Source organism: Amphiura filiformis, chromosome 20, assembly GCF_039555335.1.
Source record: "Amphiura filiformis chromosome 20, Afil_fr2py, whole genome shotgun sequence".
NCBI lineage: Eukaryota > Metazoa > Echinodermata > Ophiuroidea > Amphilepidida > Amphiuridae > Amphiura > Amphiura filiformis.
The window spans coordinates 41,589,407-41,603,451 of NC_092647.1; the positions used below are offsets into that span (position 1 = coordinate 41,589,407).

The 14,045-nt window shown below is 35.7% G+C and overlaps 1 protein-coding gene across 2 annotated transcripts in view; it reads right to left on the reverse strand.

Moving 5' to 3' along the window:
- Positions 1-2,091: 2,091 nt before the first annotated feature.
- The window catches only part of LOC140143091 (methionine--tRNA ligase, cytoplasmic-like), a 35,778-nt gene continuing 23,824 nt past the window's right edge, over positions 2,092-14,045 (reverse strand). The window contains exons 8-19 of one of the 2 annotated variants that reach the window (XM_072165140.1): positions 13,564-13,767; positions 13,050-13,251; positions 12,036-12,377; positions 11,353-11,470; positions 10,606-10,819; positions 9,470-9,601; positions 8,918-9,022; positions 7,751-7,937; positions 6,811-6,888; positions 6,216-6,242; positions 3,004-3,099; positions 2,092-2,541 (exon numbers count right to left, since the gene is read on the reverse strand). In XM_072165140.1, coding sequence (XP_072021241.1) covers positions 2,362-2,541; positions 3,004-3,099; positions 6,216-6,242; positions 6,811-6,888; positions 7,751-7,937; positions 8,918-9,022; positions 9,470-9,601; positions 10,606-10,819; positions 11,353-11,470; positions 12,036-12,377; positions 13,050-13,251; positions 13,564-13,767 — 1,885 coding nt within the window. In that variant the 3' untranslated portion in view covers positions 2,092-2,361. The remainder of the gene's footprint in view (positions 2,542-3,003; positions 3,100-6,215; positions 6,243-6,810; positions 6,889-7,750; positions 7,938-8,917; positions 9,023-9,469; positions 9,602-10,605; positions 10,820-11,352; positions 11,471-12,035; positions 12,378-13,049; positions 13,252-13,563; positions 13,768-14,045) is intronic. The other variant, XM_072165141.1, reaches the window with a different exon arrangement.

The window sequence follows — 14,045 nt, forward strand, 5'->3', positions numbered from 1 at the left end:
ATATGTTCAAACAAATACGATTTCTGGGTATGTTCAAACCAAACTTTACTGTTTGGCAAATTCTACACTAGAACACTAGTTTTTGTTTTCAGTGCTCTAAGGCAGGTCGGCGGGGAGCATGACCTAGCAGTGTTTGCACTTAGATATTGAGACAAATTAAGCTGACACACAAGAGAAATGAGGTATGAGTTCTATAAAAGAGATCCCAAGGCTTGATATAAGGGTGTCAATTCCACCCAATGTGTAAAATATTATTATATATCGATATATTATTGGCCTTGACACAAGAACGGCAGAACTTACGGAAATATAAATGTATTTATCAGTTTCCTCGACTCATTTGCTATAAGGACAATGTATTAATATTAAGAAATACGCTGCAATTTTTTCAGTTCAATAGATAAAACTGGAAAAATATGGCACCTGCCATCCCACCTGCCTTAAACACAAATTACATAAAATCATACATTGATATTGAATTGAAAACATGACTTCTGGGTATTTCAAACCATTACTACAATGATATCAGGTTTGTGTTTCGTCTGAGTAGCAAAGTTATATATACATATTCCATTAGAACATTTGTTTTACATTGTTATCAAAATGTGTGTGATTTTCTTTTCTCTGTTTTGAAGCATAAAATGTAAAAAATCATAAATTAATGCCAATTTTAAAATATATGCCTTCTGGATATGTTCAAACCAAACTGTAACGCTTGACAAATTTTACGCTTGGTATACAAGTCATGTTCCATTAGAACACTGTTAACCTAATTTCTCAAGAATCTTTTCACACAAAATGTGTAGAATTATAAATTCATGCTCAATTGAAAAAATTACTTCTGGGTATGTTCAAACCAAACTACTGCTTGCCAAATTTAACACTTGGCATATAAACAGTTTACATTATTATTCTCATTTTTGTTTTCACTTCTTTGAAGTACACAATGTGTAATTGAAAATATGACTTATGGGTATGTTTAAACAAATTTTTACTGCAATGGTATCAATGATTTCCAGATTTGTGTCTGGTTCGTCTGTGTAGCAAAGTTTTATAATTTTCTAAACCACAGTGCATAACAAACTACATATCACACTCAGTGGCAAATTGGGCTATTCCATTGGAAATCCATAACCCCTACGGAAGATATGACTATAATCTCCTACACAGGGAGTGTGAATTTCAAACGGGACTACCTAAATGGGTGACTCCATTAGAAATCTACACCATGGGAGATTAAGATCACATCTTCCATAGGGAGTGTATGGATTTCAACTGGAATACCCCATTGGAGTGAATACAGAAGATGATTGCTCCTCTATTATGATTGTGAATGACAAGTGAAACACCTCCTAGAACCTTCTGCCTTTAAATAAGAATCTTCTCTCTCTTGACCCAAAAAGGTGATCGTAAATTGTTCACATGATTTGCTAGCTTATAGAAGTGACCATTTTTTCCTTGTTCTCATTCTTCAATTCTGTTTTGTTTGATTCCTTTCATCTTTCATAAGCAAGCATACTTATATTTTAGCCTGGCTTGAGCATATTACTTGAGTCTGGTCCCATCAGGACAAAAGTGTCTCCACACAGAGCAAGAATTTGTATGAACAAATCTATGATTAATGGTACATGTAGCTTTCTACTGCTAATTTAAATGTGACTTGTGTCTGTTTGTCAGAGAGTGTGTTACATAAAGCGTGTTTACAACAAATATACTGGATTTTGAGCATATCGTTTACGACAGTTCTCGAATATAATACAGCAACTAGTGCTGTGTATAGTGAATCAAATTTACGGCATATTCCCTCAAAGTGTTGAATGACCTCAGACGCATATGAAGGTCATAACTAAAAAACACTTTATATGGACCGCTTCCACCAATACTGTACTAAATTTATCTCCAAACTATTTATACATGTATGTAGTGCACCAATATCCCTCTGAAGAGAAGGATACCGATGTATGGTACATTCCTGATATGGCCGCTGTTTATAGTGATGAGTTTCCGGACAATTTCTGACTGCATTTAATTCATAAGCCAAAGTAACATACATCTGCTCCCACTATAAACATGCTTATTAATGTCTTACTATCAAGCATGCCTATCCATCTGGCCAGAAATTTGTTTTAATTTTTCAAATTAAATGTCATCAGCAATCAAAATCACAGTCCCATGATCTATTATTGGCCTGCTAACTTGTTTCAATCACTGGTGCAACAGACTTCTGTTTAAAAAAAGGAAGGATCCAGTCCTGGTCAGAATCATGTCAGAAAGACTAGGGAGCCCTCACTCACTCTCTCCTTTCAAAGCACATTTGGTCCCTTGAAGTACATAAAAGTAGATCAAATCCTAACTAACATTTTACTTTTTTCCACCTTTCTTCTTTTTACCCTTGCTTTTGCCTGCACCAGCTGGCTTGGCATCAGGATCCTCTCCCTTTGAGATAGCCAGAGCTCTTTTTAGCGCCAGTAACTTCTGGACTTCAACATCTATCTTCTCTTTGTCTGCTTTTTCAGTCTTCAGCTTACGCACTACCTCACCCTGAAACAAAGGAAGTTTTGATAAAAAAATGTTGGAATACATCAATTTTGTAAATAAAACAAGGCAGAATATGTACTGATTAGCATCACCACAACAATTTGTTATAATGGCACAAAAACGAAGCTTTAATCCATATGGCTTCTTTGATGGTAGTGCCATCAGTGCGTGCTCCAGTGGACACAGTATTATATCATGTGCGTTGACTCTTAAAACATGCGATCAAAGGCAGTGCATCCTGTTCAATTGCGAAAATTAATCCCGAAAAAAAATTTCCTGCTTTACAGCATTTCGACTTCGACATGCGGTCTGATTGGTAACCAACTTTCAAGACATGCGTTCATGTTCCAAAAAGTAGGGCAACCTCTTTGATAATCATTTCTCTAGCTTTACCGTGCTGGGGGTTTTCTGTACTTCTTTTCATTATTTCTCATTACACAAAACATTTTGTTGATTATCCCCTACCTGTTGTGTAACTTCCTTCTCAAGTCGTTCAGCATCGGCTGGGTTAGCAGCGCCCCCAGTGGTAGCCGCTGCTGGAGCTGTGTTCTCCTTTTCTGCCTAGAAAGATATAAAACATTGTATGCTATGGTGATGTGGAATTATGCTTTTGTAAACCATATAATGCTATGGTGATGTGGAGTGATGTTTTTTTAAACCATATAATGCTATGATAGATAGAAATCTTTCTTTATTGAGGGTAAAACAGCTTCAGTGACAAGCACTGCTTTCCAAGCAGGCCCTCATACAAAGTACATTATAATATATACAGACATAATTAAAATTTACACAAGATGTACACATTAAAATTTAAAAAAAAAAGAAAGGTATCGAGTTACTAGAAATACAACAAAAAAGTTATGTGATAATAATGAAATTGAATGAAAATTACAATATACTCAAGGATAAACTTTTCAAACAGGAGCTTGGTAAATTTTTGATTTGAATTGGCCTATTGAAATATTCTCCAACTCTGCTCTAACTACCGGAGATAAATTATTCCATGCATAGGCTGCTCTCACATGAAATGTACGTAGCCCTGAATTTGATTTAAATTTTGGCACAATCAATGTATTTGTACTATGATTTCTAGTTTGGTGGGTATGGATATCATGTACAAAGTTAAATTGAGAAGATAAGTATGATGGACTTAAGTTCCTTAAGCATTTAAAAATGAGCAATAATAATTGATTATGCCATCTATTATCTAGTTTAAGCCACTGAAGTGTTTCCATCAATTCATTTATTGGCGTTCTAATATCTGCAGAAAGTATTGATCTGGCCAAATTATTATGAAGAACCTGTAATTTGTTATGAAATTCAATTGAAAAATTTGACCAAACTGTGCTTCCATAGTCAAGGTGAGGAAGAACAAGGGCATTTGATAACATTACAGTGGTATGGAATGGAAGAAAGTGTTTTACACGCCTTATAATACCAGTTCTTTTTGAAACATTCTTACACATATAATCAACATGAGCTGACCAGGACAAGTTACAGTCAAATTTTACACCTAGATACTTAAATTCATCAACTCTTTCAATAATGTTACTATTATAGATAAGTTGAATTTCACTGAACCTTTCAAGCTTATGTTTTGTGCCAAATATCATAAATTTAGTTTTGTCAACATTTAAAGTGAGTTTGTTAGCTTTGAACCAATCAGCTACTTTACTTAGACATGACTCTAATTGCATTTGAAGATCAGAAACAGTCTTAGCTTTGCACATTAATGATGTGTCATCAGCATACATAACAGTTTTACAATTACAACCAACAACATCAGGCAGGCAATTGACAAAAATTATGAATAATAATGGGCCTAGTATAGAGCCTTGAGGAATTCCTATGTTGACAGATTGAAAATCAGAAAGTGTTGAGTTTACACTTACAGTCTGCGATCTGTTACTCAAATACGATTTAAACCATAAAAGTTCACTGTTCTCTATGCCATACTTCTGAAGTTTGTTAATAAGAATTTCATGGCTCACTGTATCAAACGCTTTCTTTAAATCAAGAAATATTACACCTGTAGCATATCCATCATCCATATTATTTAGAATGAAATCTTGAACATCAAGTAGTGTGGTGGAAGTGGAATGATTTGCACGAAAGCCTGATTGAGCATTAGACAGTAGGCTTGCATTAGTTAAATACATATACAATTGATCATGCACAGCCCTTTCCATAATTTTAGATAGAATTGACAATACTGAAATGGGCCTAAAGTTCCCTACATCTGTTTTATCACCTGACTTAAATATTGGTGTCACCTTGGCTTTTTCCATTCATCAGGAAAAGTAGATCCACTCAATGACAGGTTGCAGATATGAGCTAGACTATTTGAAATGAAGGGTCCAGCCAATTTCAACAACCTGACATTAAACTGATCCAATCCTGGTGATTTGTTATTTTGCATATTACTAATATGATTACAAACAAATTCAGGTGTAATTTCATTAAATTTAAACTTATTTACTTTACAATATTGTCCAGAACACACATTATTACATGGACATTTGATATTATCATACTCATTAAATTTTTTGCCAAGTTGATTACCAATAGATGTAAAGTACTCATTGAATTCATTGGCAATCGCTTTATCATTTGATACACATGTGCCCTTATTGGAAATTGAAGTTGGTACACTTGAAGACTTATTTGGTATAATTTTCTTGATTGTTTTCCATAAGTTCTTACTATCATGCATATTATTAATAATAGCATCATTACAATAACTTTTTTTCAGATAAAACCTCTTATTGTTGACTTTATTTCTGAGTGACTTTGCCTGTTTCCAATCCTCTTGATTATTTGTTTTATGTGCCTTTGCAAAATAATAGTCCCTATCTTTGCACAGTCTTAAAAAGTCTCCATTGATCCACTCTGGCAGATACCCATGATGTGGAGTGATGTTTTTTAAACCATATAATGCTATGGTGATGTGGAGTGATGTTTTTTTAAACCATATAATGCTATGATGATGTAGAGTGACATGTTTTTTAAACCATATAATGCTATGATGATGTGGAGTGATGTGTTTTTAAACCATATAATGCTATGATGATGTGGAGTGACATGTTTTTTAAACCATATAATGCTATGATGATGTGAAGTGATGTTTTTTAAACCATATAATGCTATGATGATGTGGAGTGATGTTTTTTTAAACCATATAATGCTATGATGATGTGGAGTGAAGTGTTTTTTAAACCATATAATGCTATGATGATGTGGAGTGATGTGTTTTTAAACCATATAATGCTATGATGATGTGGAGTGATGTTTTATTAAACCATATAATGCTATGATGATGTAGTGTGATGTGCTTTTTTAAACCATATAATGCTATGATGATGTGTAGTGAAGTGTTTTTTAAACCATATAATGCTATGATGATGTAAAGTGATGTTTTATTAAACCATATAATGCTATGATGATGTGGAGTGATGTTTTATTAAACCATATAATGCTATGATGATGTAGTGTGATGTGCTTTTTTAAACCATATAATGCTATGATGATGTGGAGTGATGTGCTTTTTTAAACCATACAATGCTATGATGTGGAGTGACGTTCTTTTAAACCATATAATGCTATGATGATGTGGAGTGATGTTTTTTACAACCCAGTGCAGATTTACCCAACTTTTTTTAAATTTTGTTTTACTATACCTCAGATATTTTCTTTAGGTCTGGAATCTAGAAAGGCCAAATAAAAAAAATAGATTTGTCTCATGTCCTCCGCGCGCATTAGATTTATAATGCGCATTTGCTCATGAAAACTTGCAGAAGTTGAATTTTATTTATTATTTTTTATTTTATTTTTCATTTTAACAAAAATTTCGCTGAAAATCTACTATAATATTAATGTTCACTTTGATCAAACTTTGTACTCTCTCACTAATCACACAACATTAATCCTCACTTGCAAAGTTGTAACCCTTGTAAAATACATTGATTTATTCCATCTCATTAACAAAAAGTCAATTTCCATAAAGTGCTTACCCTATTTACCACCCATCCCCCTATAATAAACCCATCTATTAAGTCATCTCCTTCACAATGCCCCTGCAAACTAATTTGTCAAATTTCTAATAAAAATTACGATGATTTTGACTTCATACTCCATATTTTTAATGTTTAAGCATATAAATTCCCATGTTTGAATCTCATTTCATCATTTTCGTAAGTGTTTTCCAAAAGTGACCAACTCAAGTGCCCCGTAATTAGGTCGAATATGGCAATTAATTTTGACCAGTCAGCTTACCTTCGATTGTTGTCCAGAGAAGCGTTTCTTGAGGGAGTCAACCAAATCCTGCTCTATCTTGTTAAACAAAGGAGATGGCTGGAATAAAGAACAAAATCATTATCAAATATAGCACTGAACACACTGTAAACAGGGCTGTACCTTGGTTGTAACTAGCTATTTGTACCAATATGGAAACAAACTAAATGGTTAATGACATGCTAATAGTTTTGATAGAAGGCCAACACCTCCGTAATCTTCTACATCAATATTTAACCTCTTTTTACAATAATTGGTGTGGTGTGGGGTGTGCGTGTGTTAAAGGTACAAGCCTGACCATGAATCAGCCAAATATTCCCTTCTGTATGATTGCACTCATGCATATGCACTCGTGTATTACCACACAGAGCATGCATTGTACATGAGTAACTTGTGCACATCACAGGCTATCCCACATACAGCAGCTATTAGAGATAAGTCTTTCTGCCGCTCAGTCCTTGAACTGTCAACTTCTTTTGAATGATATCATATCTTTTTGTACCTTACAGAAATAGTGACTTTATCAGATCTTGATATACAGAAATAGTGAGTTTTCAAGACCAATAATGCTCTATATACCTTTCAACCACATGTATAAGACTCAAATAAACATGTTAAAGTACAACTCTTTATACACAGGACCAATGGCTTAATGTCCCCTACAAAGGACGGAGTACTCTCACGATTCATTTACCCAATTCTAAATGAACATTGAGAAGAACAGACAACTGAATCTAATCTACAGATGTTGCTAAATAAATTCATAGTTTTTTACCAAGCCAATACCCCATCCAGTTGCGACCACCGGGAATTGAACCCAGGACCTCATGCACCAAAGGCGAGTACGCCATCCATTATACCACACCTAAGCATCTGTGGCATGTTTTTGATTCAATTTTATAACTAATAATACATCACTCACCTTTCCTATCTTATGTCCTGTCTTGAGATAGCACACAAAGCTTCCTTCTGTCAGCACATTGCAATCCTCATCAGCATTCAGCTGTTGTTGTATGATCTTACTAGTCTGTGGCATGTATGGCTGTAGCATGACTGATAGAAGGCAAGATATGTTGACGCAAACACCAATGACTGTACCTGCCCGAGTCCTGTCATCAAAAACATACAAATATGGTCATTACTTTACAGTAGAAAAGGATCTTTTTCAGATCCAAATAATCTGGTACTCACTCACTCAAGAAATATTTCAATTCTTATCAGGAATCTTGGAATCTGGCCACGTGCACCAGGTGCAATGAAGCATACGCGAGCATCCTTATGCTCACAGCATTCATACAAAGGCTCACCAGTGACACGCATTACGCAAAGCGTAACTATATGCATAAAGGCTGCACCATAAACTAGGTCAAACTAGCAAACAGCAGCTGTCTTCATAAAACTTCAATTTGAAACGCCCAGTGTGCTTAAAAACCTTCCTATGATGAGATTCCTACATTTCCAGCATACCATGGTGAATTAGCTGTTCTGTTTTGTTTATTTGCATGTTTGGCTGAAGCACATAACATACCATAAAACCATAGGTCAATTGAAAAACTTCTTTAAGTTTGAACTTTCCATAACCAAATATGGACACACAGTATATTTTAATCGAGCCCATCATGAGTAAGTGTTTTTACTTAGAGAATAAAAGTATTGTTTTTAGCCACTGTCATGCACCTATCGTCTCATATAACATGGGCAACATCTGTATTTTAAGTAGAACAAAGCGAAGCCGAGTTGTTTTACGCCAAAAATAATGGTGTTGCCCGTATTCTGAGACAATAGATTCACGCTAGCGGCTAAAAACAATATCTTTATTCTCGTTCTTAAACCCTTCAATGCAAAGAAGAATATTAATCAGAAGTATATCAAATTTTAATCAAATTAAATCATACATTTTACAAGGAATTAACTAGGGCTTAGAATTGATCAGTCCCATACTATATGCGCCTCCGATTTGGTTCAAATAGCAAGTACGCCTTTTGCGTCAATGGGCTCATGCTGAACCGTGTTATATCATATCATATAACACAGCTAAGAACCAATAAGAATGCAGGAACTTTCTCAAGTGTTTAATAATTCTTCTTACTTGTCTGCATCGCTTCCTTTCACCAGGACCCATGGCTTGTTAGCTTGTATATGCTGATTGCCTAGACGTGATATGTTGAGGATGCACCTCAGAGCATCTCGGATCCTGTGGTAGAAAACAGTAATAAAAGACTATCATAATCCTGCACTAAGTTAAAAATCTGCAGCACAGTATGTGTCCTTTGGGTGGGAAATAGGTTTTGAGCTGGATTTTTGGCACAACTTAGAAAATAAATGATAGGAAGTTTTGTTTTTACTATCCTTTACAGTGTGAAAGACATCAGACAGGTCCAATATTTTGAGTAGTGGAAAACTGATATAATATGTGATTTTTCAATTACTGTGCCAATCAATTGGAATAACTTCATACCTCCCAAGATGTAAGGCATAATTACAATTGTACAAGTAATAGAGAACAGAATAGAGAACAAGGAACGTAAAGCAAAAACCTGGATTCGAACCAGGGACCTCCTGTGTACTATGCAAACATCATACATTTGTACAAGTAACATATACATCAATGTACACACCCACCACCCTCAATTAAACCTACTTGACTTTATCCAGATATTTGATATACTCCTGTAGTTCCCTTGTAACCTCTGCCAATAATTTCTCATCTTCTGGCACCAAAACCATCTCTGGAACAACTCCACCAAAGTTCTTCTCCATAAACGTCAGGGCTCTGAAATTACAAAAGACAGTCATCATACATGATCAATAAATATCAGGAATACTCTCACAGATAAAACAGTACAAAATAATTACTGATTCAACATGAGACAAGACTGAAATATTAACATTAATTATATGAGTATTAATTTTCTAATGTGATCATGCAAAATAAGTAATTATATTCTGCAGGTATGGATGTTTATTAAATGAAATATGCAAATTATTGTCATATCTCTAAGAAATTTTGCTTGCAATTTCCTTGCAAAATCAGACAAGGTATTCAATTTTTTTTGTGCCATTGGCCATAATTTCCCTGTGCAGTTTGCATTACATATTTTTGCTCTGATTATGAAACTGTATTTCACATTTGAATTTTGATAAATTAAGCCAGCCCTTTTTATCATACACTTCCCACCAGTGTTTACTCTCTCGGGAATTTGGGTGCGCCAAATGAAACATTTTCTTCCCAAATTGGCCCAATTGTAGCTCAGTAATTCCCCAAATTGACTAATTGTAATACAGCATTACAAATTTGTGTGCGCCAAAAATAATTTTCACTGGGCCAAAATTGAGACATATGGCCTCTGAGTAAACACTGCTTCCCACAATGCATTTCTACCTTGTACTGATTTGCTATTCAATTCAAACTGGTCCCAACAGTGACAAGAAATACTTAAATTGCAATATCTGGATGAGCTCTTAATTGAAATATTTTTGTCACTCTCAACCCATGTTGCATTGAATAGCAAATCTGTACAGGAAGAAATGCATTGTGGGAAGTGAAAGACATCTTCTCTGAGATTAACCTACAAAGTAATTGACCTTTTCAGTAAATCCCAAAAGCCTTTATGAGTAACCTGAGAACTCATCATTTTACGTCACACCTGACTTGCAATGCACAGTAACGATGTTCGATAAAACAATGTGCACATCGGCGCAGATCGGCAGACGTGACGAGTTCTCAGGTGTACTCGCAGAGGCTTATGGGATTTACCGAAAAGGTCAATTAATTACCTGTTGATGAAGTTGCCCAAGTTGTTGAGCAACTCACTGTTATTCTTCAACACAAAGTCAGACCAACTAAAGCTACTATCCTGGTTCTCAGGTCTCACATAGAGCAGATAGAACCTCCAGATGTCTGCTGGGATACCTGTTTCCTTTGCTTGGTCGCCGAATACTCCTACACCTCGACTCTTGGAGAACTTGCCATCCTCGTAGTTGAGATATTCTGTTGGGGATGAAATAGTGCAGAAATGGTGAGAATGTTGTGTGGCTTATGACAATACCACAAGCACCACACCTATCACTTGAAATAATTAATTTGTATTTCAGGTTGGCAAAGATGGTAAGAATTCAAAGACGTTATACTATTAGTTATGCCCCACTTGTTCACAAAATACAAGAAAATAGTGGATGGTCAGCTGCCATATTCAGTGAACTCTTTATAGTTTTATTTCCCTAGGAAACACTATGCTATGGAATGGTACATGTACTTGAAGGTGTTTACAAAAGCACACCAACACTCACACACAAACCCCCCTACCTGTTGCTATTAGATGAATAGCTCCTATGAGTGTCCCCAATGAAAGGTGTTTACAAAAGCACCCCAACACTCATACACACACCCCCTACCTGTTACTATCACATGATTGACTAATGTATAGTTGTCAGTAGCTCCTGAGTGTCCCCAATGGAAGGTGTTTACCAAAGCGCACAAACACTTACCCCAACCCCCTCCCCAACCCCAACACCCCCACATACCTGTTGCAATCAGATGATTGACTAATGTATAGTTGTCAGTAGCTCCTATGAGCGAGCCAGGAAATACTATGCTATGGAATGGTACATTGTCTTTTGCCATGAAGTTGTACATCTGAACCTGTTACAAAAAAAGGTACCAAAAGTTACAATAAGTTATGTCAGAGATATTAATCCAAGAGATATCACTTGAACGCCATATAGTCCAAATCGCCATACCTATTGTATTGTTGTGATTTTTGTGTAGGACTATTCCAATTGAAATCCATACACCCCCATAGTGTTTCCATATCATAAAGGCCTTATGGAAACCTTTGGGCCTCATAGCTGCAAAATTGTTGATCTAAAGTATATAAAAAACACATATTTAAAATGGCATAGACTTGATGAATCCATCTGTGAGGTCAAATTTGGGCAAAAATGCTCAGTTTTGGAGAAAATTATAAAAAAAAATTTTAGGCCAAATTGTTTTGGACAATGTAAAAAAAACTTCTTGAGTAAAAAAAAATATCTGGGACCCATTTTTTATTTTATTTGACCAATTGAAACTTTGAGAAATTTGTACCAAAAAATGGTTTTAAAATGCTCAATCTTGCAAACAAAATTTTAAAATTTGTTTTGAAACTTGTTGTCTAGATACCTATGTGGAGAGGGTTTAATTAAATACGCGAGTAGAAGGCACATACCTGCTGTGGGTTTTTCCACCATTTCTCCCAATCCTTGGAGTAGCACGCAGTAATTGATATATACCCAATGGGTGCATCAAACCATACATAGAACACCTTATCTGTGTACCCTTCTAAGGGCACAGGTGTCCCCCATTTGAGATCCCTTGTGATACACCTTGGCTTCAGGCCATCACGTATCCATGTGGATGCTATGAGTTTGGAGTTGGCTGTCCAGTCACCTTCTGATGAGGATTTCTTGACGAATGCTTCAATTTGGGGTAGAAGGGCCGGTAGGTCAAGGAACAGATGTGTTGATTGCTTGATGATGGGAGAGTCACCACAGACTTTACATCTGGGTTTCTGACAAGAACAATTCGTATCAACGACAAGACAGATTAATTTTTTCAATTCAAGAAATATTCATTTTTCAACGTCAATAATACATATAATATAAAGACATGTCAGAATTACAAAACAATTGCATAAATGAATATCAGAGCAAGCAATGTATCTAATCGCAAGCCCACTGCTGACAGTCAAATGCGATCACCAGGGCAAAACCAGTGAAGAGACAGGAGAACAAACAACCCTGTGATAAGCAAAAGACAGGACAAAATTGGGCCTGTGACAAGATAAGAATGGCATCAATGAAATACCTGAAAAGTTGTGGGGCAACACGCACAGAGCAAGCCCGTGGGGTATAGGTTGCCAGCAAACAGCACAAACAGAAATAAAGAACCAAATTCAAAATTGAGGAGGTCTGTAGTTCAAATCTACTTCCCTGATTCATTCATATTACGTTATTGGGCAGGAAAAACCTCCTATGTATCATTGGCCCCTGAACATGTTTAAAGCAAAACCTCTTTTGTAACCTGTTGGCAGTTTTGTTTTAAACATGTTCAAGGGCCAAAAGCACATACTAGGTTTTTCTTGCCCAAGGACTATAATTGTTTATGAAGCATCGAAATGAAATTTGTGAGGACTAACCTATACCTATTAGACAATTCATACAGAAACTGATCTGTTATTTACCTTTAATTCTGTTGCAACAATGAGTTTGCCACATTTATCGCATTGGTCACCTCGGGCATCCTCATAATTGCACAATGGGCATATGCCCTCTACAAAGCGATCTGCCAAATAACGATTGCATCTCTGACATAGAAGTTGCTGCACGGTGTCCTCTGTCGTGTAATTGTTCTTGTGTAGTCTCCAGAAGATGTCCTGAGCAATCCTAGGAAATGCAAAAAAGAAAGAGAGAAAGAAAAACAATAATCTTACTATAATTTGGCTAATGTTGTATGTATGTGTGCATGTGTGTAACAGGCTCCATCTGTTTCGATCCAAATAAAGCCAAATTCATACAGGAGATTGAGGAAAATATAACTTTGTCCGGAAGACATGACCTTAATCTTACATACAGAGAGTGTGAATTTCAAATGGAGTTACAGGACTCCATTTGAAATATACACACATACCCTGTGTGGATGATTAAGGTAATGTCTTCCATAGGAGAGTGTATGGAATGAAATAGCACAATACTCACTCTGTCTGTTGTGGTGTAGTAGTCCTGCCAAAATGATCAAAATCAATATCAAACCACTCATAGACCTTCTTGTGGAGCTCAAAGTATTTTGCACAGATCTCTTGAGGTGTGACACCTTCCTCTACTGCTTTTGTTTCTGTTGCTGTACCATATTCATCTGTACCACACACGTATAACACGTTGTAGTTGCGTAGTCGGCAAAATCTAAATATGGGTCAAATTAAATAAATCTGTTTAATATATGCAAACAATTGAATACAAGATGTTTGAAGTGTATTTGGTGAACATGGACTGAAGCAGCTCGCATGGTATTAAAAAGTACAGGCATAAACCCACAAGCCTAGAGTGTAATGCATTACCGATTGAGCTAACTTGACTGCTTAAGATATTTGATGCCATATGTGACATATTACCAAGTTGAATTTCATATGATTTGGTCTATTCCGACCAAAATAACAAATTATAAACTTCATCATAACGTA